The sequence below is a fragment of the Carassius carassius genome, chromosome 11, assembly GCF_963082965.1.
Source record: "Carassius carassius chromosome 11, fCarCar2.1, whole genome shotgun sequence".
Classification (NCBI taxonomy): Eukaryota; Metazoa; Chordata; class Actinopteri; order Cypriniformes; family Cyprinidae; genus Carassius; species Carassius carassius.
The window spans coordinates 10,810,479-10,835,877 of record NC_081765.1 but is presented as its reverse complement, the minus strand read 5'-3'; the positions used below and the strand labels follow the sequence as shown (position 1 = coordinate 10,835,877).

General features: G+C 38.6%; 1 protein-coding gene across 1 annotated transcript in view; it reads right to left on the bottom strand.

Annotated features, from left to right (window-relative positions):
• LOC132152749 (UDP-glucuronic acid decarboxylase 1-like) overlaps nucleotides 1-25,399 on the bottom strand; it is a 60,906-nt gene that overhangs the window by 17,417 nt on the left and 18,090 nt on the right. The window contains exons 4-9 of the mRNA XM_059561614.1: nucleotides 24,922-24,965; nucleotides 22,288-22,348; nucleotides 20,258-20,438; nucleotides 10,688-10,792; nucleotides 7,535-7,594; nucleotides 5,469-5,590 (exon numbers count right to left, since the gene is read on the bottom strand). Coding sequence (XP_059417597.1) covers nucleotides 5,469-5,590; nucleotides 7,535-7,594; nucleotides 10,688-10,792; nucleotides 20,258-20,438; nucleotides 22,288-22,348; nucleotides 24,922-24,965 — 573 coding nt within the window. The remainder of the gene's footprint in view (nucleotides 1-5,468; nucleotides 5,591-7,534; nucleotides 7,595-10,687; nucleotides 10,793-20,257; nucleotides 20,439-22,287; nucleotides 22,349-24,921; nucleotides 24,966-25,399) is intronic.

Genomic DNA, 25,399 nt, shown 5'->3' with positions numbered 1-25,399 from the left:
TAAATAGCATAAGCCATAAGCAATAAGTACAGCTCCCATTCACCATGTCCTCTGAGCATTCACTTAGCATCTAGAAGATCAATATTTTAATGGATTTATTCATCCATCTAAACAATGTATAACAACACCTTTAAGTTTGAAATTGTGAAAGTTAGAGATTTTACCTGAAAAATTAAATACTTCAAACACAAATTAGTGATAATGTAAGGTTGGAGAACAACAGAGTCTGTCCGGAGTCAGAAAGCAAAGCGCAATCAGATAAATAGGAAGGTCAATTGTTATGGATGGAAGGAAATGCATGAATGGAAGAGTGAATAGAATGAAGAGTAAATCTAACTGAGCATAAATGATTCCAGGGGACTGATGGAAGTACCTTCACTAGCCAAATGATCACGCCTCAGATACAGAGATTAACATGGGTGAGAGACAAATGGACTGATATGTATAAAAAAAGACATCCCCGTTGTGCAGGAAAGGAAAATAAAAGTAATATGCCAGATGCCACAACTCAGATGATATTCAAATGAATCTTGTGAGGGAGCATTTCTCATGTGGTGATACGCAGAGTGACAATGTATGTGTTAGAGGAACAGTGAATATAAAGACAATCTGAGAGTGACACCAAATGAAGAAAAACATAAAATACGTTGCACCAAAGGCTGGTGACAATCAATCATAAAATAATGTTTAACAAGATGACATAGGCAGGAAATTAAGATGTCACATAGATCCAGAGAGCCAGATGATTGTTGTTGGGATCACATCTTTTAGGTAGTGCCAAGATGTTTAACAGGCAGCCCGATAGACTTTATTTTGTCATTGCATTATATTAATCCGCTAAAGTGAGATTAAAGTACTGTTTTTGGTAACACTTTGTTAACGTAGCCGCTAAATATGGTACATTTGATGTGAGAGATGCTCTACCACATCCAACCAGATATGTCTAGACATATTCAATTCAAGTTTATTTGTATACTTATTTGTATATTGAGGGAAAAGCACAGGCCCTGCAGTAAAAAAAAACAAAGGTCCATCGATGCTGAAATAGCAGAGTATCTTGGCAGCCGACTTGCAGACAAACCAGATTAAGACAATTCTGCTTCAGTGGTGGCAGTTCAACAAAGAGCGCTTTTCTGTCCTCTCAAAATTTGCGCGTTTTATTTGGAAAAATTCTAGTGTGCCATCAGAGAGGGCATTCAGTGTGTGTGGGCGGATCTCGGAAGATGCACAAGTCTGGGACTGCAGACAAGTCTGCAATATACTTTTCATTCATAGTAATATGGAGTAAGCAAAGCAAGGCCCAGTGATCAAATTAATTTGTTTAAGTAGTCTACATTTTATATATATATATGTGTGTGTGTGTGTGTGTGTGTGTATGTATATATATATATATATATATATATATATATATATATATATATATATATATATATATATATATATATATATATATATATATATATTTGTATTATTTATTTACATTTTGGCAATAGCCTGTTAAGCAAGCTATTGAGAATGTGAAATCTGTGAAATTTTATTTCATTTTGTATTTAATTTGTAAAATTATATCTAGCCTATTTTCAAAGTTCTCTGTGTTTATTTATTTAATGTTAAAGTTATTTTCTAGTTAATCATTTGGTGTATGTATGCATGTATGTATAAAGTCTGCGGGGGCGGGTGGGAGTGGACACAAACATTGCAGGTGGGAGTGGAACACATAGGTTGCGGGAGCAGGCGGGAGTGGACAAACATTGCGGGTGCGGGCGGGAGTGGACACAAACATTACGGGTGTGGGTGGGAGTGGACACAAACATTACGGATGCGGGCGGGAGTGGACACAAACATTGCGGGTGTGGGTGGGAGTGGACACAAACATTGCGGGTGGGAGTGGACACAAACATTACGGGTGCGGGCGGGAGTGGACACAAACATTACTGGTGCGTGTGGGAGTGGACACAAACATTACTGGTGCGTGTGGGAGTGGACACAAACATTGCGGGTGCGGGCGGGAGTGGACACAAACATTACGGGTGTGGATGGGAGTGGACACAAACATTACGGGTGCGGGCGGGAGTGGACACAAACATTACGGGTGTGGGTGGGAGTGGACAACATTACGGGTGTGGGCGGGAGTGGACACAAACATTACGGGTGTGGGTGGGAGTGGACACAAACATTGCGGGTGGGAGTGGACACAAACAATACGGGTGCGGGCGGGAGTGGACACAAACATTACTGGTGAGGGTGGGAGTGGACACAAACATTACGGGTGCGGGTGGGAGTGGACACAAACATTACGGGTGCGGGTGGGAGTGGACAAACATTATGGGTGCGGGCAGGAGTGGACACAAACATTACGGGTGTGGGTGGGAGTGGACACAAACATTACTGGTGCGTGTGGGAGTGGACACAAACATTCCGGGTGCGGGCGGGAGTCGACACAAACATTGCGGGTGCGGGCGGGAGTGGACAACATTACGGGTGTGGGCGGGAGTGGACACAAACATTACGGGTGTGGGTGGGAGTGGACACAAACATTGCGGGTGGGAGTGGACACAAACAATACGGGTGCGGGCGGGAGTGGACACAAACATTACTGGTGAGGGTGGGAGTGGACACAAACATTACGGGTGCGGGTGGGAGTGGACAAACATTATGGGTGCGGGCGGGAGTGGACACAAACATTACGGGTGTGGGTGGGAGAGGACACAAACATTGCGGGTGCGGGCGGGAGCGGACACAAATATTACGGGTGCGGGCGGGAGTGGACACAAACATTACGGGTGCGGGCGGGAGTGGACACAAACATTACGGGTGTGGGTGGGAGTGGACACAAACATTACTGGTGCGTGTGGGAGTGGACACAAACATTACTGGTGCGTGTGGGAGTGGACACAAACATTGCGGGTGCGGGCGGGAGTGGACAAACATTGCGGGTGCGGGCGGGAGTGGACACAAACATTGCGGGTGCGGGCGGGAGTGGACAAACATTGCGGGTGCGGGCGGGAGTGGACACAAACATTACGGGTGTGGGTGGGAGTGGACACAAACATTGCGGGTGCGGGCGGGAGTGGACACAAACATTACTGGTGAGGGTGGGAGTGGACACAAACATTACTGGTGCGGGTGGGAGTGGACACAAACATTGCGGGTGCGAGTGGACAAACATTGCGGGTGGGAGTGGACACAAACATTGCGGGTGCGGGCGGGAGTGGACACAAACATTACGGGTGTGGGTGGGAGTGGACACAAACATTACGGGTGCGGGCGGGAGTGGACACAAACATTACGGGTGTGGGTGGGAGTGGACACAACATTACGGGTGTGGGTGGGAGTGGACACAAACATTGCGGGTGCGGGCGGGAGTGGACACAAACATTACGGGTGTGGGTGGGAGTGGACACAAACATTGCGGGTGGGAGTGGACACAAACAATACGGGTGCGGGCGGGAGTGGACACAAACATTACGGGTGCGGGTGGGAGTGGACACAAACATTACGGGTGCGGGTGGGAGTGGACAAACATTATGGGTGCGGGCGGGAGTGGACACAAACATTACGGGTGCGGGCGGGAGTGGACACAAACATTACGGGTGCGGGCGGGAGTGGACACAAACATTACGGGTGTGGGTGGGAGTGGACACAAACATTACTGGTGCGTGTGGGAGTGGACACAAACATTACTGGTGCGTGTGGGAGTGGACACAAACATTGCGGGTGCGGGCGGGAGTGGACAAACATTGCGGGTGCGGGCGGGAGTGGACAAACATTGCGGGTGCGGGCGGGAGTGGACAAACATTGCGGGTGCGGGCGGGAGTGGACACAAACATTACGGGTGTGGGTGGGAGTGGACACAAACATTGCGGGTGCGGGCGGGAGTGGACACAAACATTACTGGTGAGGGTGGGAGTGGACAAACATTACGAGTGCGGGTGGGAGTGGACACAAACATTACGGGTGCGGGTGGGAGTGGACACAAACATTACGGGTGCGGGCGGGAGTGGACACAAACATTGCGGGTGCGGGCGGGAGTGGACACAAACATTGCGGGTGGGAGTGGACACAAACATTACGGGTGCGGGTGGGAGTGGACACAAACATTACAGGTGCGGGCGGCATTGGACACATACATTACTGGTGCGGGCGGGAGTGGACACAAACATTACGGGTGCGGGCGGGAGTGGACACAAACATTACTGGTGCGGGTGGGAGTGGACACAAACATTACGGGTGTGGGTGGGAGTGGACACAAACATTACGGGTGCGGATGGGAGTGGAAACAAACATTACAGGTGACAAAACAATACATATAACACATACAAAATCGCATCATACTACATTAGATTACAAATCCAAGTCAATAATCACATATCTGATTTTCCTTAAGCCATACTTTAAGCGTGGTTTTAAAAATAATAAGGGCCTTATCATACACCCAGTGCAATGCGACGCAAAGCGTACATGTACATGACATGAGTTTGCTTTACTCAAATGGCCTCCACAGTCACCAGATCTCAATCCAATAGAGCAGCTTTAGGATGTGGTGGAACAGGAGATTCGCATCATGGATGTGCAGCCAACAAATCTGCAGCAACTGTGTGATGCTACCATGTAAATATGAACCAAAATCTCTGAGGAATGTTTCCAACACCTTGTTGAATCTATGCCATGAAGAATTAAGGCAGTTCTGAAGGCAAAAGGTGGCCAACCTGGTACAAGAAAGGTGTATAAAGTGGCCAGTGAGTGAGTGAGTGAGTGTGTGTGTGTGTGTGTATATATATATAGATTATTCGAGATCGAGAGAGAGAGGAATTTTTATTTTATTAATGTACTAATAGATAAGCTTAATCTTATCACATTTAAAGAGCCATCCAAAGTAGGTTATTTTTCCATATGTGTGATTATTCCCATAAATTTAGAATGACTTTTAGTACAAAAGTCATTGGTCAATCATGATTTGTTCATGAAAATGTTCGTATGCAGATTCCAAGCACAAATTCATGTATGGATGAGACCCACTGTTTCCATCTAAAAATGCTGCCAATGGTTTGGATTACCATTTCCATTTCACATTCAGTTTCTCATCAAACCCTGCATCCAGCTATGCTGCTGTGAGGTTGACCAACTCCCTTGTTTTCATCCCATACAAATATTTGTCACTCCTCCAAGTATAGAAATTTTAGCCCTTTGATGTATAAAGAATAGCAGAGATTCTTGCATCATTTCTTCAAGTGCTAAATGGCTTTGGAGGTCAAAGTTCAGTTTGTGACTTTATACATTATATGTATTCTTAGTTTCTCTGGTAATTGGGTCTTCATCTTTATGTTGCTTGGGTAAGAAAGTGACAGGACAGAACATGGAGTAGACTGGCTTAATACACCTTAAGAGCTGGATAAATAAACTTAAATGCATAAATCCAACTTATAAACAGTGGCAAGCAGTAATAAATTGGGGGATATCATCCTTACCTGTTTCATGTAGGCATAACACATTGTCTCAGCAACACGTTTTCCTTCATCATAACAGGCCCGGGGGCCAATAGGGTTTACATGACCCCAGTACTCCTCATTCTGGGGATGCACCTCTGGGTCTAATTGAAAACACAAAGATACAAATATGATATATGATACACAACCCCCTTTGGGTCTGTGTATTACATGGACTTGTAAAACAAGAGGGAGAACTAAAACATAATATATAACTAAAATATAACATCCAGACACCCATTTCATTGACATAAAAAAAGAAAAAAAATGTTTTGCTCTAAACATTCATGTCAAAATTATACAACACCCAAAAGCCATATTTTGTAGAGAATATTTTATAGCCTCTAAGTGTTCAAGCTTGTGTCATGTCTCTACTTCAATCTTGGCCAACTCCTCACCAAAGCTTCCAGATCACTGAATTTTGGATGAGATTGAACAGGCCACTCAAGAACATTCTACGACCAAACTCTGAACTAAGCTTCAGTAGATTTGGATGTATATTTTCAGATGGTTGCCCTTCTGGAAAGTCCAATGATCATCATGCTTTAGTCTATGCAACAAAGGCATCATAATATTTGCCAAAAATTGCCTACTACTAACATAAAGAATCAATGATGTCTTTCATATAGGGATGGGCATTTTTGTCAAATTCTCATTTCTATAATCGATTGGTCTCAATATCTGGGAAAAAGAGGACGTATGGTCATCCTATCTAAAATGAACCACTTTATAAAGCTGAAGAGTGAATGAACACCAGTAAATTAAAGCCCATTCTATGACATATCTTATGTGATTAATGATATATTAGATACACAACATAAAATAATATTACAACTTCTATCTGCACAAAAGAATGCAAATGCAAGTGAACTTCAACTAAGTGAAGCACTGTACGCTGAATCTCGCATACACTTTTCCATTGAGAGCATGCTGAAAAATTCAGGTTTTTTTTCCGCAGTAAATTGAGGCTGTGATCAAACATTTTATTCTGTTGATGAGTTTGTGCTTTTTATTCAATGCCCTTCAACGCCCTCAAATATATATATATGCGTTAACGGGAGATTCTTATCGGGCGATAAAAAAAATATCACCGTTAATCTATTCCCAAAGTTGGGTTGGGAGCTGGGTCTATACTAGGCAAGCTATGATGACTTTTACCTTGATATTTTAGGGCGGATTTATGCCTAGCCGAATTGCACTATAGGGGGTGAGAACGAGTCTTCGAACCTGTGTATATGCCTACTGTGAAATTACCACATCAAACGTGACATGCTAACATGGATGCAGCTGAACCCGCCGGGTTTGCTTCAGGGAATTTTTATTTTTATTTTTTAGAAGCTTCCCAATGGAAACCTTGACAAGACCCACGCCTGTTTCACACATACTCCGTCTGCAGTGTGTATGCAGTCCGTGTGCGTTTCGTATGTGGTGCTGAAGCAGCACGGACTTATACTCATTGTGCTTTCACACAGGACGCGTTTGCAGTCCGCTACTCGGTACGTGAACGATCGCTGCACTGCTGCAGACACACCGCTCCTGGAGCGCACGGACGGACCGCAACCGGGTGAACACTGGAATCCGTTAACATGGGTGAGTAAAAAAATATGCAACGCATACGGAGTATGTGTGAAACAGGCGTAAGGTTGTTTGCACCTTGTTCAATGTGGAATTAGTTTACAGCTTTCTCAAGCACTTTGTGATGCATTTTGGAAACAGGAGATGAGCCCCTGGTCTAATGCACCACCTGTCTTGAGAAACCCATTCTAAAAGACTTACTTTTAGTCATTATTTTATTGGGCACACATTAGCACACATATTCTGAATGCCTTTGGCAGAATTCAAATGAGCCATTTTAATCTAGATTAATTCCAAGGAACTTGTATTGTCTTGAAAATGTTCTTGTAGCCATCAACTTTCTACTGTAACAAAGCAATTTATTCTCAGTTTTTGCGAGAGCTCTTTTGACTAGGGCATATTTGCTACTAAATTATAAATTTTAGCACATGCATGGGCACTTTTTGTTTTAACAATTTTGTTTTGACATGTACCTCCATACACTTCTGAAGTTGAGGCAAGGAGTAAACGAGCTCCAACTCGCTTGGCCAATCCTGTGAATACAGAGAGACATGAGCAAATCAGTTGTTCAATTGTATCTAAGCAGATAAAGTTTGACTCATCAATCAATATGTGACTCCCATTGGGTGAGTCCGAAAAAACTAAGCCAGACATCAATCAAAAAGGTACTGCAAGAAAAAAGCAAAGATATCACGATCAGGATATCAGTCAAAGAAAAAAAGTCAATTTATTACAAAAGGACAGGATGTACAATATAAACAATTATCTGCACACTGATGCATTGAAATTTAATTTAAGCTTATATTTCCCCTGACAGAAACACATCTGTGTAGAACATTTTATTATATTAGTCAATGCACATATCATAGCAGTTGCAGTTCGGAAGTGGCACTAAAGGTTAATGCTCCATTATATTTGAAAATAATATATCCTCTATACTAAACCTAATCAATAGTGTGAGGAAAGAACAAACCTGAAATAAAAATGCATTTGCCAAAGAAACCATGTCATCATAAAACGGATCGTTCTATACTTGATTGATGCTGCTGTTGAGCTAATTTTTTTGTGTTTTCAGGGAGCCAAATTTATACTAAGTAATATCAGTAAGATATCGGTAGTATCTTTCTATGATCGCTTTCTGGTTTTGCAGCCACAGCAAATGGATTAAAATAGAGACCATCTTATGCCAACAGCCACTGGATTTGCTAACATATGTTACTATGGAGACCTTAGATTGTGACTTATGGCCAATGTCCCTTTTTCATGACACTGAAAATATGACAGTTCTGGACAGGAAAAATATACTTTGTAATGGCCCCTTAACCCTATCAAGTCGATTAACGCGGATACGCGTTTTGAGTCATTTTCTTAAATTACAAGAACTTAAATTACACTTTCAGTTTTAATTGTACAGATAAGAGCAATACATCAATCGAATCTGTAAAGGGTCTACTTTTTTTTGGATACAGACATAATAACAACAAAACTTTGTGCACTTATAAAATAAAGATAACAAACAAGGTGCGCTGTCTGCAGCCTTTGTCTGCGCTGATCTTCTTTTACAAACACGTCATTTAAATGAACTGTAACTCCGTGAATACTCAACGAAAATACATGAGAGAGATATCTATAGAAAGCTTGACATGTCTATTTTTAAACTAAACAAGTGCCGCCGAAAACAGATATTCTGTGATAAAGTAATCCATATGAAAACAACGCGATGTCTGTTTTTCATGTCTCCCTTCATTATATCTAATGTGACCACGCCCCCGCGCCGAACGCGCTATTCAGATTCAAACTGAAGCGCGCGGCTTGAATACGCCCATAACAGAAGAAAAAGCAGCCAGACTGTTCAAGTTTTTTTTATTTTACTGTTTGCTTCGCGATGAGAGGAATAACACATAATTCACCCCAAAAAGATGTGATGTGGTTGAGGATTTGAGAAATGGATTTCCTCAGAAAAAAAGAATGAAGCACTTTATTCAGCAGAGACCATAAACATGAGTAAGTCTCTTTTTATTTATTTATATACTTGTACTAGTTTTCACATAACGTGTAAACGTTTTACTAGTTAGACTTTTTCCAAATTATAATTCCTGACTAAATGTATAATCAAGTGAAACATTATGAAGTTTCAATAACAATATACAACACTATACCCTTCGAAAGCTTGATGTAAATAATATAAATGTAACAAATAGATAACTGTAACAAATGTAAAAACAATGCTTTTCTTTCCATTTATTCCCCCTAAAAACCCAGGAAAATATTCTCAGCTCTTTTCAACATTAATAATAATGATGATAATAATAACAACAAACGTTTTTTTTTTTTTTTTTTGTAGAAAATAAGATTGTTAAAAGGATTTCTGAAGGATTGTGTGACTGGAGTATTGATGCCAAACAATTTGTTTGAAAGTCAGCTTTGATTGTTTCTAATAAACTGTTTAACTGCTCCCCCAAGTGGATATTAAATTATGTTGTGGGATAATTAAATATATTCTTAATAAACTACAAACATAATATTATATAGATTTATTTTGTTCTCACATTCTCTCTTGTAACTCCTCACTCACAGTGGCACAGATGACTGAATGGCTCATTATGCAGCTCATTATGCGGGCCTTTGTCTTCTCAGGTGTAAATCACAATGATATTCATGGTAGTTGACGCCTACTCGCATATGACTTTTACCAACAAAAAGTGTCTTAGAAAATTTAAATCAATATATTGTTTTCTGTGAGTGAGTAAACAAGATGATTTTCACATCATTTAGAAAGTTTCAAAACCAGTTCTCAAAAATCCCGGGAACCATTGTTCTTTATGTGTTTTTTTGCCTTATTCAAGCATTTTAACATTTTTAGTTTTTCACTAACCACGCATAATATTTTTTTTCTCAAAAACACAATCATGTACATACATGCATTTCACATATTATTACAGCCCAGTTTGTGCTGATTACAGTGAGATTAGTCTTTACCCATTTAGATATTTATAAGAAACTGAAAAAAGCACAAATGTCAAGGCATGACAAAACTTCTCCAGGCCCCAAAAATACCCTTAGACTCCAGAGGGTTAAACCTGCTTGTCTTGAACCAGAAACCACTATTGTCATTCAACCAAAACGTTTAAGTTACAAATACGCATAGTAACATGCTAGAAGTAATACATTTAAATAAACTGGTTTAATCCAAGTCTTCTGAAAAGGCACAAGCACTTTAAATGATTTGATTAATGGATGCTCAAATTTGCTAGCTTGATTCACAAGAACCCTTGAGGCTTGTTCTTGTGCATCAATCAATACAGTTGAGCTTCTGTTTACCATATCTAATGTGCTCTATGTATGTGCACTGATCAATGCTCATGTGTGGATAGAGGCCTAAATTAAATCCGCTTCTCATATAAAGTGATTGTGTCTCTTCAGAGGGCTTAGATTTAAAAGCTCTATTTCACATGGATTATGTATCCTAAACTTTCTGATATGTCATAGTTTTAGGGGAGCAGACTTTCAATGAAGGGATGGAAATCTCTCAGGTTCCATTAAAAATATCTTAATTTTATGTTTCGTACATTAAAAAAAAGTCCAAGGACATGAACAGAGAATTTAAATGTTCCTATGATACATACCTAGCATGTTGAGAGTTCCAATAGTATTAGTTTTCAGTGTCTTGATAGGGTTATACATGTAGTTGGGTGGCGATGCAGGTGAGGCCAAATGATATATCTGGTCAACTGAGAAAAGAGGGGTACAAAAAAAACCAGACATTTGAGAGGAGAAACTATTTATTGAGCCATGTTCCATTCAGCACCAATCCTACTGCCAAAGGATAGACTGCACAGATAAAAATCAAAAACACACATTAGTATTTATGCCAATATAAACATCATCCAACTGCACAATGATTACAGATACTCAATTAGGCCTGAAGCAAATCCAAAACAAAAGCCTAAATACATGGTAACCATCTGCCCATTCGTATGCCCAATCAAATGAGTCTTGTTAATGCAAATTATTGTTTTGCGGCGTATTATGGCTAAAGACAGTTAATGCACAATCTTATTCATTCCATGAATCTATAATTAGGCACCAAAGTTGCTCAAATATTGTCCTCTTCCAAGAGAAATGACAGTGCACTCAAAATGCTACTGGCATTCATCCACCGGACCAATGCCATAGAAGGCTTACTGTATGCTGTAAACTGCATGAAAATACATCATTCTTTTGCGCGCACACGTTAACACACATACATATTAGAAAGGTCATGTTCAACAATATCTTCCATTACCATCACCATTTTTCATTGCTCTATCCATATCTAGTCTGATGTGAAGAAAGATGAATGTGACTAGTGGGGCGGGGCCGATATGGAAGTAAAATAATGACTTATGTCTTTGAAACAAAAAAGCATGCTGAATAGCACTATCTAAAAAAATAATCCATTGAATTAACAGTTCTTGCATTTTAATGCCTTGTATTTCCAGGGCTTGCATCTTTAGGTCCTGAAATTTAATATAGTTGTTCGTTTAAGCTGTGAATATTTCAATTAAAAATATTTCACACACTTTTTCATAATTAAAAAATCAATAATTCATATTCACGTTCCAGAATTCACTTCCAAAATATTAAATCGGTTAAAAAATACGATATAATATTCGACAGACAAATTTCGGTCCATTTTATTTCACTTTCCAAATTCGCTTCCACAAATTCAGTGGTTAAAATTCGGCAGATAATTGGCCCTTTCACATCCGGGAGCTGCAGGAATAGCAGTAGAGCACAGAGGCATGATCTCCAACTGCTGTCAGTCGCTCACCAGCAGGTGGTGCAAGCGGCTGTTATATAAGGCCAAAACAACAGGTGGATTAAGTAATACAGTTACAAAAACTGATCTGCAGAAATTAAGCAAGCGCTAGGTAGAAGTTTTGATTATCGGGGCATGTGGAAAAGCTGATTGTGCGTATGTTTATTTCAACCTCTTTGCTGTTACCAAGTAAGCAGCATTCAAAGGAGATTATAATAGTGTTTTACCCAACGCTGAATTACAGAACTAACATTACATCTAAGGAAGACACATATTGCTTTCGGTTGTTTAGTTTCCGTAACTTTGTGTCATGGCTTTTGCGTGCTGAGCTGTAATACTGGGGATCCCCTCACGTCACACTCCAGGATTCCCCAATGACGAGTAATGCTTCTCAGTCAAAAAATACTGTGATATAAGACCTCAGATCTCAGAATACATTGTATTGATGATTATGCAAACTATATAGACAGTTAAGCAGATGTAAAATATGAACGAACGCTCAAGGTTTCACACGGTTTCCCTCAGAAATCTGTTAAAGAAAAGAAAACACATTACGTGGCTCAGCGCACTAACAGTGACAGCGATTAAAAGACAAAACTCACATCTGACTGATGATGCAAACTATATACAGACAGATGAGGATATGAACGCAAGTTACGGAACAAGAAAAAGTGCATGTTATATATATAAAATAATTTATTTAATTTATTTAAAAAATAATTAATGAATGAATAAGGGGCCATTCACATATCGCGCCTAATAACGCGTGGAAAAGGCTATGTGCGCCACTTTCTCCTTTTTTCCAAAGCGCTCGGGCAGAAGCTCTCCTGAGGCTAAGCAACAATGACGCGCTCTCTCCATGAAGACGCGGAAATTTCAGCAAAGGATAAATGGATTTGCAGCACAAAAAAAATCGGTTTCAGTAGCTCTGATACTAAGTTTATTTCAAAGTGGCAATCCATATACAGCTATGATCAGCTGGTCCTTCATCTTGGCTGAGCTTTCAACGTTCAGGGAAAGGATGAAGCTGAATGTTTAGTTCTTGTCACATGACCTGCGGTGCACTTGTGGCATTCTGAAAGTTGAGATGTTTTTAACTCGATGCAGTGTGGATGCGCCTGGAAAAAACGGGGCCGCGTCGCACCGCGTGCGCATCGCGACCGCGTCGCTTCCATTATGAGCGCGCATACCGCGTGCCTACATTGGAAATAACGAAATTGAGCATGCAAAAGACGCGATATGTGAACGCCCCCTAAGAACTGCGGTCTTCTACTTCAAATATGCCGTGGAGAATCACAGAAAGTGACCGAATTCAAGAACATTGTTGCGGCATCTCTCAAGCAACGAATAAACACCGCTAACTTGGAGAATGCAGTGAAAACTCCTCTTCTCGCGTCTGCCCTAGACCCTCGGCACAAACATCTCAGGTTTCTCGATGAAAACATGAGAGAAGTAAGAAAAAAAACTTTTTTGAACATTATCAGAACATTTTCCTTGATGCGAGTGGTGCGGATGCAGTCGCCACGATGAAGAGGATGCAATGCCCACTCGTTGGAAAAGGCTGAGCCAGTTCTTCAGCAATGATTACAGAGAGTCCAGCCGAGACGAGTGGGAACAGTTCTTGCTGGAGCCATGTATTCCACCAGATGAGGATCGTATTCAGTGGTGAAACGAAAACACGAAGCGCTTCACAAAACGTATTCGCTTAGCACACCGTTATTGTGAGTCCCGACAACGTCTGTGCCGTCAGAGCGCGTTTTCTCCGCGGCCGGCCTTATTGTTAACAGACTAAGGAGCCGGCTTTCCCCCGATCATGTTTACATGCCCGTGTTTCTTAACAAGAACATGTAAAACAATAAAAAAAAGCAAAAAAGATTTGCTGACAGTTTAAAAGTTAAGTGTACAATATAATTGCTGCAGGCTGCTTTACCCTGTACTTTTATTTGTTTGCACGCATTGTTAAAGGTTTTCAGCTACAAAACACGACGTGTAATGTTCAAGCTTAGTGTGTGTACGCTTGTTCAAAATGACGAAAACAAATGTTGCTGAAAAATAACGTCTGACTCATTAAACTTAATTTAAATAAACAAATATTCGAATATTCTTTTTTTGTGAGCTCAAATATTCGAATGTGATATTTGTGGAAAACGCCCATCCCTAGTAAGTCAGTCTTGTATCTAGCAATGTACTACAACTGTTGGAACATGAAAACCCTTTCCAGGGATCTTTAAAATGTAAATAATTGTATACTGTAAATATATGAAGGGAGGTATTGGCAAAATCTCACCTGTAGAAAATCACTATGAGAAATACAAGATTAAGAATTTGACTGTGTTATTAAAAATTTTAATTAAAACACATTGGACCTTTTAACCCAGTCAGTGGAATTGTCAGATGGTCCCTTGGGTGCGATAGCACGTCAATAATTTCTTCAGTTTAAATTTTCAGAATATACCTAGATTGTTTTTAACTCATTTTTTTATGTTAATATAAATTGGTTGCATATTGTTAAAACTAATCGTGGTATGACTGTCGACTTTATAGATCAGCGGTAATGGAAATCAATTATAAAGAAAATGCAGCGCATTGGATTCTTTTTGACCCCATTTGCTTGCCTGTATATAGTTTGCATAATCATCAATACAATGTATTCTGAGATCTGAGGTCTTATATCACAGTATTATTTGACTGAGAAGCATTACTCGTCATTGGGGAATCCTGGAGTGTGACGTGAGGGGATCCCCAGTATTACAGCTCAGCACGCAAAAGCCATGACACAAAGTTACGGAAACTAAACAACCGAAAGCAATATGTGTCTTCCTTAGATGTAATGTTAGTTCTGTAATTCAGCGTTGGGTAAAACACCATTATAATCTCCTTTGAATGCTGCTTACTTGGTAACAGCAAAGAGGTTAAAATAAACATACGCACAATCAGCTTTTCCACATGCCCCGATAATCAAAACTTCTACCTAGCGCTTGCTTAATTTCTGCAGATCAGTTTTTGTAACTGTATTACTTAATCCACCTGTTGCTTTGGCCTTATATAACAGCCGCTTGCACCACCTGCTGGTGAGCGACTGACAGCAGTTGGAGATCATGCCTCTGTGCTCTACTGCTATTCCTGCAGCTCCCGGATGTGAAAGGGCCAATTATCTGCCGAATTTTAACCACTGAATTTGTGGAAGCGAATTTGGAAAGTGAAATAAAATGGACCGAAATTTGCCTGTCGAATATTATACATCGTATTTTTTTAACCGATTTAATATTTTGGAAGTGAATTCTGGAACGTGAATATGAATTATTGATTTTTTAATTATGAAAAGGTGTGTGAAATATTTTCAATTGAAATATTCACAGCTTAAATGAACAACTATATAAAATTTCAGGACCTAACAATGCAAGCCCTGGAAATACAAGGCATTAAAATGCAAGTACTGTTAATGCAATGCATTATTTTTCAGTTAGTGCTATTCAGCATGCTTTTTTGTTTCAAAGACATAAGTCATTATTTTACTTCCATAGGCCGAGAGCCGTGGGAACGGAGCGAGGCCAGTGGAGTGATTGGAAATGAGTGACACCTGCTCCACTCACCAGTCTCGAGTCCCACGGAGGAGATGGAAGGATATAAAACAGGAGCGACGACAGTGACGGACAAGAGAGGACCAGGCCTGGATTTTTGTTTGTGTTTATTTTGATTATTAAAGTCTTATTTGATTGTCCGCCGGTTCCCGCCTCCTCCTTCCCGATGAATATGAAGTTTGGAATGTATTACAATGAATAGTAATACATTCCAAAGGAAGGATGTGACTCAAAGCATAGGTGAGACAATATAATGAATGCATAATAAACACAATAAACAGACAAGTTCTCTTTCACTCTGAACAACCTCGATGCAGTGATAGCCAGGGATCAGTTAAAGAGGGCTGAGAAAGGAGATGAGTCAAAAAAGTAACTGAGGTTGAATAGGAATGACAAATCAAAAAGCGGAGAGATGCTGGTGCTGTGCTTTAGTTGGCATGGAGGAACGGAGCAAGAATCCCATAAGGTCTTCAAACTTTTTCAGGCCAAGGACTCAGTGATATAGAGTACAGAGATAAAGCAGAGACCCAACACACTGTATGTGTTGCCATTTTTTGTCTGCCCTATCATAATATGCTTAAAGTACCAAATTAATGCATTTGCATACTTTATTATGCTCTAAAGCACAGCTTATCCTTTAAGCTTTAAATCAAAAGCTATCAATATAATCATGAATAATGAGTAAATTTCTTGTAAAATAAATTTAATTTTACAATCAACCTTAAACCTCTTTTGTGTTGTTAAATTGATTTAACTTAGTTTTTTTAGATTCAAACAATTTTATAATAAGTTTCTTAAGATAAATTCTAAGAAGCTCATAAAAGTTCAGCTCTTAAAGAGTTAGTTCACCCAAAAATCAAAATTATGTCATTAATAACTTACCCTCATGTTGTTCCAAACCCGCAAGACCTCCGTTCATCTTTGGAACACAGTTTAAGATATTTTAGATTTAGTCCAAGAGCTCTCAGTCCCTCCATTGAAGCTGTGTGTACGGTACACTGTCCATGTCCAGAAAGGTAAGAAAAACATCATCAAAGTAGTCCATGTGACATCAGAGGTTCAGTTAGAATTTGTTGAAGAATCAAAAATATATTTTGGTCCAAAAAAAAATACGCGTTCACAACACTGCAGTGTAGTGATGTCCGGTTCGCGGACGAATCATTCGATTTAACCGGTTCTTCTTAGTGAACCGGTTGAACCAGTTCACCAAATCGAACTGAATCATTTTAAACTGTCTCCAATAAGCATTAATCCACAAATTACTTAAGCTGTTAACTTTTTTTATGTTAACATTTTTAGAACTGAAGATGAACACCGAGCAGAGCCAGTTAATGAACGAAAGATTGACTCATTCTTGAGTCAAGAACCGGTTGCATCTGTTTTCGGCTCACCAGTACACTGAACCAAGAACCGTTTCTGCCGATTCACATCCGATTTGAGAACCGAAGAGGCGATGATACTGCGCATGTGTGATTCAGCGTGAAGCAGATCGACACACAGAGCGTCTGAACCAAACTGATTCTTTTGGTGATTGATTCTGAACTGATTCTGTGCCAATGTTATGAGCCCAGGTAAACCGAAGGCTTGAATCAAGGGCAATCATCGCCAATGACATCATTATGTCGAGCGCAAAAGAACCCATGAAACGAACTGAACTTCCCATAACTACTGCAGTGACTTACATCAGCAGCGTCACTGCGGAGTCATGAATGCGGATGGACAACAGACCCGGAAGAGAATACAATGCTGAATAAAGTCGTAGTTTTTGTTATTTTTGGACCAAAATGTTTTTTAGATGCTTCAACAAATTCTAACTAACCCTCTGATGTCACATGGACTACTTTAATTATGTTTTTATTATCTTTCTGGACATGGACAGTATACCGTACATACATTTTCAATGGAGGGACAGAAACCTCTCGGACTAAATCTAAAATATCTTAAACTGTGTTCCGAAGATGAACGGAGGTCTTACGGGGTTGGAACGACATGAGGGTAAGTTATCACCAGGGTTTCTGCACCTAGGAACCACACAATTTGTGTTAGCTACACTTTCAACATATCTCCATTAGATTTATTTTACTACTACTAGAAAATAGAAATTACTTTTAATGTACCTTCTGATCACACTGCAAAAGTCTTTTGTCTTGTTTTCCAATATGTCTAAATAACTTTTTCATTTGGTCGCAACAGCACATGATTTGCTTTTTGGTTTATTTTTTATTTAGATTTTATTTTTTTGTTTGTTTTTGCTACAACATGGGATTAATCAATGCATGCTGATGAATGGTTTTTCAGTCATCAAAGTTTATAGTTATATGGTAAAAAATGTAAGATTAACATCAACCTGTTCTTTTTGAGTATTATTTCTGAACTGAAAATTGTGAACAGGAGTACCTCATTTGCTATGTTATAAGCTTGGCTTCAGAGTTCAGACGCTATCACTTGCAAATTTACAATCTTGGCATCACGTTTTACAAGAAAAGATAATTGTCTGTTGTGCTCACATCTATATACCCAGGACCCGGGGGGGACTTTCAAAACAGAGGCAGTGCTCACAGAGGCAGTAGAATCTAAATCATTTTCCTCTGTCTTTTTTTGAAAGCCTTTACACTTCTCATAATGATACCAGTCTGACTGGTTAAAAACACTGGGAGGATTTTTATCATTATAGGTTGGTTGAGTACACACACTGCCAACAAACATTTCAGTTCTAACAACTTGTAAAAGTGCATGTAGCATCGGATGAGCCCTTTAAAGGGAATGGGAAATGAGACATTGATTGGTTTACTGCACATTAAGCCCAAAGCACCACCATAACTCATTAAGTTTGTGGAACTCACTAAGTTTAACCAAGCAATCTCAAAGTTTTAGCACAGAAAGTTATTAAGCTAAATGGGTTCAAGTTAGCTGTACTTAAAATAATGAGTATTTTTCAACATTTTAGAGTGATCCATTAGGTGGGATCGATCTGCAACGTAAATCTGACTGGAGAAGCACATGGAAAGGTGAGTCAGTTCATGTTTAAATTAAAGTATTTTGGTTACCTGGACTTTCAGTGAAGGAACAGAAGTCTCTAAGGTTTCCTTAAAAGTTTGAAAAGTTTGAAAGACAAAGACTAATCTTTAGTCTTTTTTAATCTTTAGGTTTTGGAATGACACGAGGGAGAGTACATTTTCAGTTTTGGGTGAAACATCCCTTTAAGCTTGTGTTTGCACAAACATTTTTACAATGATTTTAATTGAAGTTATACATTATTGAACCTTGGTCAAAAATGTTTTTATACACTTAGAACATTGTAATATTGTGAAATTTTTTTTATCCTTGATAAGAGTTTCTTTTATATAGTTGCACAACTAATTATTTTAAGTGAACAGTACTTAAGTATACTTTATTAACAAGTTTTCTGTACAAATTGTTTTAAGTTATGCAAACTTAAAATTAACACACAACTTAAAAATTTTAAGGCAATTGGTTTCCTAACTTTCTCTAAGTAAAGTCAACTTATTTCATTTTACAGTGTAGGTACAACACTTTAAGCCTGGGACACACCAAGCCGATGCCGACGAACTAGCGTTGATGAAAGCCAACTGTGTTGTCGCCTCGCGTCGGGGTAAAAAGCTGCAGTTGAACACACGAGAGAACTACTGCCGACTGTTAGGTAGAATGCGCGTTCTGCGCCTGCATGTAAATGAGACAACTGTCTATTTCTGCAGATATATTCTTCTATATTCGTCATTCAAAAAGGGAAACTGACGCTGCCGGCTGAAGTTATACAAACCGTAAACAAAGCAGCGGGTGCTTACTGTTTTGAATATTAATCCTGCTAAACACTTTCTTTGTTCCACTCCTCTCGTGTTAATATTGAAATATTCGCCAAGGAACAATCAGGTAAGATGACATATCATTAGAACAGCCTCTATCTGTACCGTTTGACTTTGCTCGCTGTTTTGCTATTATTCTCGTCCACTGACTCGTTCACTAAGCTGAACAGCCAATCAGAGTTCCCTCTTTCACCGACGGCCCGATGCCGATTCAACATGTCGAATCAGCAGAAGAAAAGCAGACGAGGACCAATTTCAGCCGACGGTGTGGAAAACACACTGAGGAAACTTAGTCGGTCGACGCACAAAAACTGCCCTACGGCCGACCGTCGGCTTGGTGTGTTCCAGGCTTTAGGATCATGCGCCCAGCGTGCAGACCATTTTTCCTGTTGTTAAACTAGCAAAAGTGGATTCGGACACACCCTAAGCGCACTTGCACTGTGCACTTTAGACCATGTGCTTAGATCTTTAAAATACGGCCCAGTTAATTTAATACGACAGAAGAAAGTCAATACAATTTTGGGTGGCAGACAAAAGAGAGTTTAAATTAAAAATTAAATTAAATTCATGCATTTAGCAGATGCTTTTATCCAAAGCGACTTACAGTGCATTCAGGCTATCAATTTTTACCTATCATGTGTTCCCGGGGAATCGAACCCCCAACCTTGCGCTTGATAGCACAGTGCTCTACCAATTGAGCAGGAACACAGTTCAGCATACTGGTTTTAGGTATCAGACAAAACTCTGCTGGCTAGCTCCGGATCCCAGACAAAACAGATACCTTCTGATGAGATCTAGAAAAGAGACTGGATCAAATATTCTTGGCACGAAGTTTTGTTTTAACATTTTTGGCATAATCAACAGGATGTTAGCACAATCTAACACAAGGATGCTGTAACACTTTTATGTGTTTCTCCAACACATTGCTATAAATGTGTGTCTAAATTAAATAACATTTTGCTAAGTGAGCAATCATGTGAATACACGCACCTTCAATATAAAGAGGCTCCACCACATCATGGTTGATCAGTTCAAAGTTCTCATGGCCGATCCAGTGCTCAACATTGCGCTTGCGGCCAGTGAAGAAATTATCCACCACTGTCACTTCATGACCATCCATCATCAGCTTATCAGTGAGGTGCGAGCCCACGAATCCTGCCCCACCCGTGATCTATTAGAGTGTATATAATTTCACATGTCAACATTACTGAAATATACAGTTGAAACTAGCTATTTACATACACTTCAGAAAAAATACAAAAACTTTTATTTCTTTACTGTGATACATTAAATCAGAGTAAACTTTTTTCGTTTTTAGATCAATAAATATATTTAAAAGAAATAGTTTTGCATTTCTTAAATGTCAGAATCACGCAAATATATTTTTTTTTATTTTTTTTTTATCACTTTCATCAAAGTCATAAGTATACATACACTTCCTTAGTATTTGGTAGAATTGCCCCAAAACTGTTTCACTTGGGCCAAACGTTTTGGCTTCCACAAGCTTTCTACAGTAGTTTACTGGAATATTGTCCCACTCCTCTTGACAGAACTGGCATCTTGACAGCCTTCTTTCTTGCACTCACCTTTTCAGTGCCTCACACAAATGTTATATGGGAATGAGATCAGGGCCACTTGTGATGGCCACTCCAATACCTTGACTTTGTTGTCCTTAAACCACTTTGTAACTAATTTGGAGGTATGCTTGGGGTCATTGTCCATTTGGAAGACCCATTTGTAACCAAGCTTTAACTTCCTGGCTGATGTCTTCAGATTTTGCTTCAATATATCCACATACTTTTCTTTTCGCATGATGCCATCTGTTTTGTGAAGTGCACCAGTCCCTTTTGCAGCAAAGCAGCCCAACAACATTATACTACCATCCCCATACTTCACAGTTGGGATGGTGTTCTGAGACTTCAAAGCTTCGCCCTTTTTCATCCAAATATAATGTTTATCATTATGGCTGAACAGTTCAATTTTTGCTTTGTTGTTCCTCTCTGGGACTATATATATATATATAGTCCTCTCTGGGACTATATATAATACTAGCATATTATTGTCTGAACGGATGAATGTGGGACCTTAAGGCATCTGGAAATTGCACCTAAGGAAGAGCCACACTTGTGGAGGTCCACATTTTTTTTTCCTGATGTCTTGGTTGATTTCTCTTGAATTTCCGATGATGTCAAAGAAAGAGGCTCTGTTTTAATAATGCATCCACAAATGCGCCACCAATTAACTCAAATAGAATAATTTAACCTATCAGAAGCTTCTTAAGCTCAGAATGCAATCATCAGGAGTTTTCTTTTTGTTTAAAGACACAATAAACTTAGTGTATGTATACATCTGACTTTGATACATGCAAATTCTCCCTCGCTCAATTCTGACATTTAACAAATGCAAAAAATATGGTAATATTTATTGATCTAAAACAGAAAAAGTTTATTCTGATTTAATGTATGACAGTAAAGAAGTGTATGTAAATATCTGGTTTCAACTGTATATAGTTATAAATTACATTTTGTTTACTTAATTTGAGATACATTTTAAATAAGCAGCGGTCACACAGGACTGAATCACAACATGCGGTTAAATAAGCACAGTGTGTAATCAGAGGAATAGAGCAGTCTTTCTACTCCCTGCTGTTTCTGGTTTCCTCAATGCTTCTATCTACAATTCAGTCTCAATTTTCTGGGTGCAATGCTGCCTACTGAAAAACTTCCTACTACCTACTATAGTTATTTCATGGTTACGCATAGACAAATTACTTTTGCTTTAATCTGACATGGTAATCATATAAACACAGTAGATTTTATTCAATAACATTTCAGTTGGGAAAAAATGCCACTGATCTGCCAAAAAGTGGAAAATGAACAAACAAATGGCGATTAACTATGAAGATCAACTATAATTTAGTAAGGAGCGTGGGATTCCATTTATATCTGACAGACAGATGTACATGTATTATTGAAGCAGTAGTTTCTAAACACTAAAGAAGATTGAAAAGAACTTCTCACCAAAATCCTCTTTCGGTCCTTCTCGGATAAGAATTTCACAGGTGGATACTTCTGGGTAAAACTGTAAAATGAAAAATAAATAAATAAATACAGTACAGACCAAAAGTTTGGAAACATTACTATTTTTAATGTTTTTGAAAGAAGTTTATTCTGCTCATCAAGCCTGCATTTATTTGATCAAAAATACAGAAAAAATAGTAATATTGTGAAATATTATTACAACTTAAAATAATAGTTTTCTATTTGAATATACTTAAAAAAAATAATTTATTCCTGTGATGCAAAGCTGAATTTTCAGCATCATTACTCCATTCTTCAGTGTCACATGTAACAGCCAGATGTAATGATCATTTAGAAATCATTCTAATATTCTGATTTATTTTGAGTGTTGGAAACAGTTCTGCTGTCTAATATATTTGATGAATAAAAGGTTAAAAAGAACTGCATTTATTCAAAAATAAAAAAAAATTCTAATAATATATATTCTAATAATATATTTTCTTTACTATCACTTTTTATCAATTTAACACATCCTTGCTGAATAAAAGTATTGATTTTATTTTTTTAAAAAAGAAAGAAAAAAAATTACTGACCAGTAGTGTATATTGTTATTACAAAATATTTTTTTTTTACTTTTTATTCATTAAAGTATCCTAAAAAAGTATCACATGTTCTGAAAAAATATTAAGCGGCAGAACTGTTTCCAACTTTGATAATGAATCATCATATTAGACTGATTTCTAAAGGATCATGTGATATTGATCCTAAAAATTCAGCTTTGCATCACAGAAATAAATTATAATTAATATAAATTTTTTTCTGTATTTTTGATCAAATAAATGCAGGCTTGATGAGCAGAATTCTTTCAAAAACATTAAAAAATTCAAATAAGCATGATTCAAGACAATTATCTTCTATACCTCAACAGCACACTATACAGTATAGATACTTGAGTGCAAGGAAATCAATGCTGATGAAAAAAGACCTCAAGAACTGGATTTTAAACATTACATTCTTCTATACATTAAATTCTTACCGCCACCTATCTCTCAAATGGACCATTGACTCTATCTACAATCTCCATTAGGAGTGCCAATAGTCCATGTGAGAGATAGGTGGCGGTAATGCATTTAAAAAGTCTGAGATAAGCCATAAATCAAGGAGAAGAAGCTGATACCTCAGGAACCTGCTGCTGTGAAGCACGTTCACAAGAGTTCTAACAGTTCAGATATTGTGTGAATCAGAGGTAAAAAAAAACCTATGTATGTATCAATGTATTGTCATGAGCCGCAGGGTTTTACTCTTATAGATTCTGTTACAATTGCCATCCATTGTACAACTGAGAGACTGCACCAGCTGAAGTTAAAAATCATAATTTGTGTTCTACTAAAGAAACTAAGTCACCTACATTTCGGATGCCCTGGGGGTCAGCAGATAAAAATCTAATTTTCATTTTGGGTGATCTATCCCTTTAAGAACAAAATAACATCAATTCATCCCTCACAAAAATCTGTACCACTGCCCTTCCGAAGAGCTCTATTTATAATCATCAGTTTTCATTTCCTATTTTCTGTAAACCTGACTTCATGTTTTTAGCCTTTGCAGCTGATTTCTTTAATTGTGTGATTTGTGTCCTGCATGTAGAGATGCATTATATGTATTAGTGCTATATGTTATGTTAGATCAAGCTCAAGTGAAGAGAAACTACAGAGTTCTATCCAAAAGTTCACCCTCTTGCTCAAGTTATCAGGAATTAACTCCAAAACACTACTTTAGGGAAGCAGTGAATTGACACTTTTTTGAGCAGTGCCAGAATGAACAGCATAAACCTGTAGAAAGCGAAAAAAAAGGGGCTAAAGTTGTCACTGCCAAACAGGACAATCATTAATCCTTCCTCTCACATGCGTTTTCCCACAGAAACAGTAAGTAAAAATATATATATATATATATTTTAGGAGCACAGCCATGCTGATAATGCTGATGATAAATTAAAAAGTGACAACATATTTTTTGTTGTTGTTGTTGTTGTTGTTATTTTGGCAAAACTGATTTAGTTTTAGTAGGGAAAAAAAATAGATTCATTTCATACTGCAGCAATGAGATTTAAGCCCATTTTATTAATTTTATAACACAGATAATTTATACTGAGATGATTTCAGTGTTGGGATTAGTCAGAGCCCCGGGCAAATAAAACAGCATCATGTAATCTCCTACTGGTCTGGCTGAGATGTGCTAAAGTGAAGAGTAAGAGACGGCCACATTCTTCGGAGATTTCACATCTCATTAAAAAAATTACAAATAAAATAAATAACGGAGGAAAGATTGTGGAGCACATCATGCTTCAGCTCGTCTTTTCATCCATTCACCCCTGCTTAAGCTTCTCAAGGTTGTCTGTTTTAAGACACGCGACATCACGAAGCAAACTCGCTGTGTAATTTCAGGTTGAGAAATATCCTATCCATATGATTACTTTCTTATCGGGGCTTTTTCCTCACTACTGCAAAACGTATTTGTCAAGTGTGGCCACATTCAAAAATATTTTTTATCTGTTAAAGACCATGGTATGATATGAAGCACACCCAGACATGAAGCTAGCATAGTGTAGACATTTGTGGGTGTAAAATAAACACATACCTAAGCTCAAGTTCCCGTATCTTCTCCCTGAGAGGTGCCACTGCCTGTAATCAAGAGAGTTAGATATGACGGCAAGAATAGGACAGGATGGGCAAAGAAAATAAACATGAGACACAAAGAAACAAACAAAGAGAAATAAGCGGGCACAAATAAATTTATAAAGAGTGAGGTGGAATATACCCATTAGCCAGGTGAGACTGGGACAGTTAAAGCCTCCTAAAGAAAGCTTAACAGAGACAATGGCAGAAATGTATCTCTAACTGAGACAGTCTTGTAAGTTGTTGTGAAAAAAGGCCAAAATTACCCGAATTGTCCTGACTGAATAAAATACACCATCGTTTACACTACCATTCAAAAATGTAGGGTTGATAAGATTTTATGTTTTAGAAAGAAGTGCCTACTAAAGCTGCATTTATTTGATCAAAAATAAAGTACTATTGGGTAATTAATACATTATATCAAATAACAATAGAATACA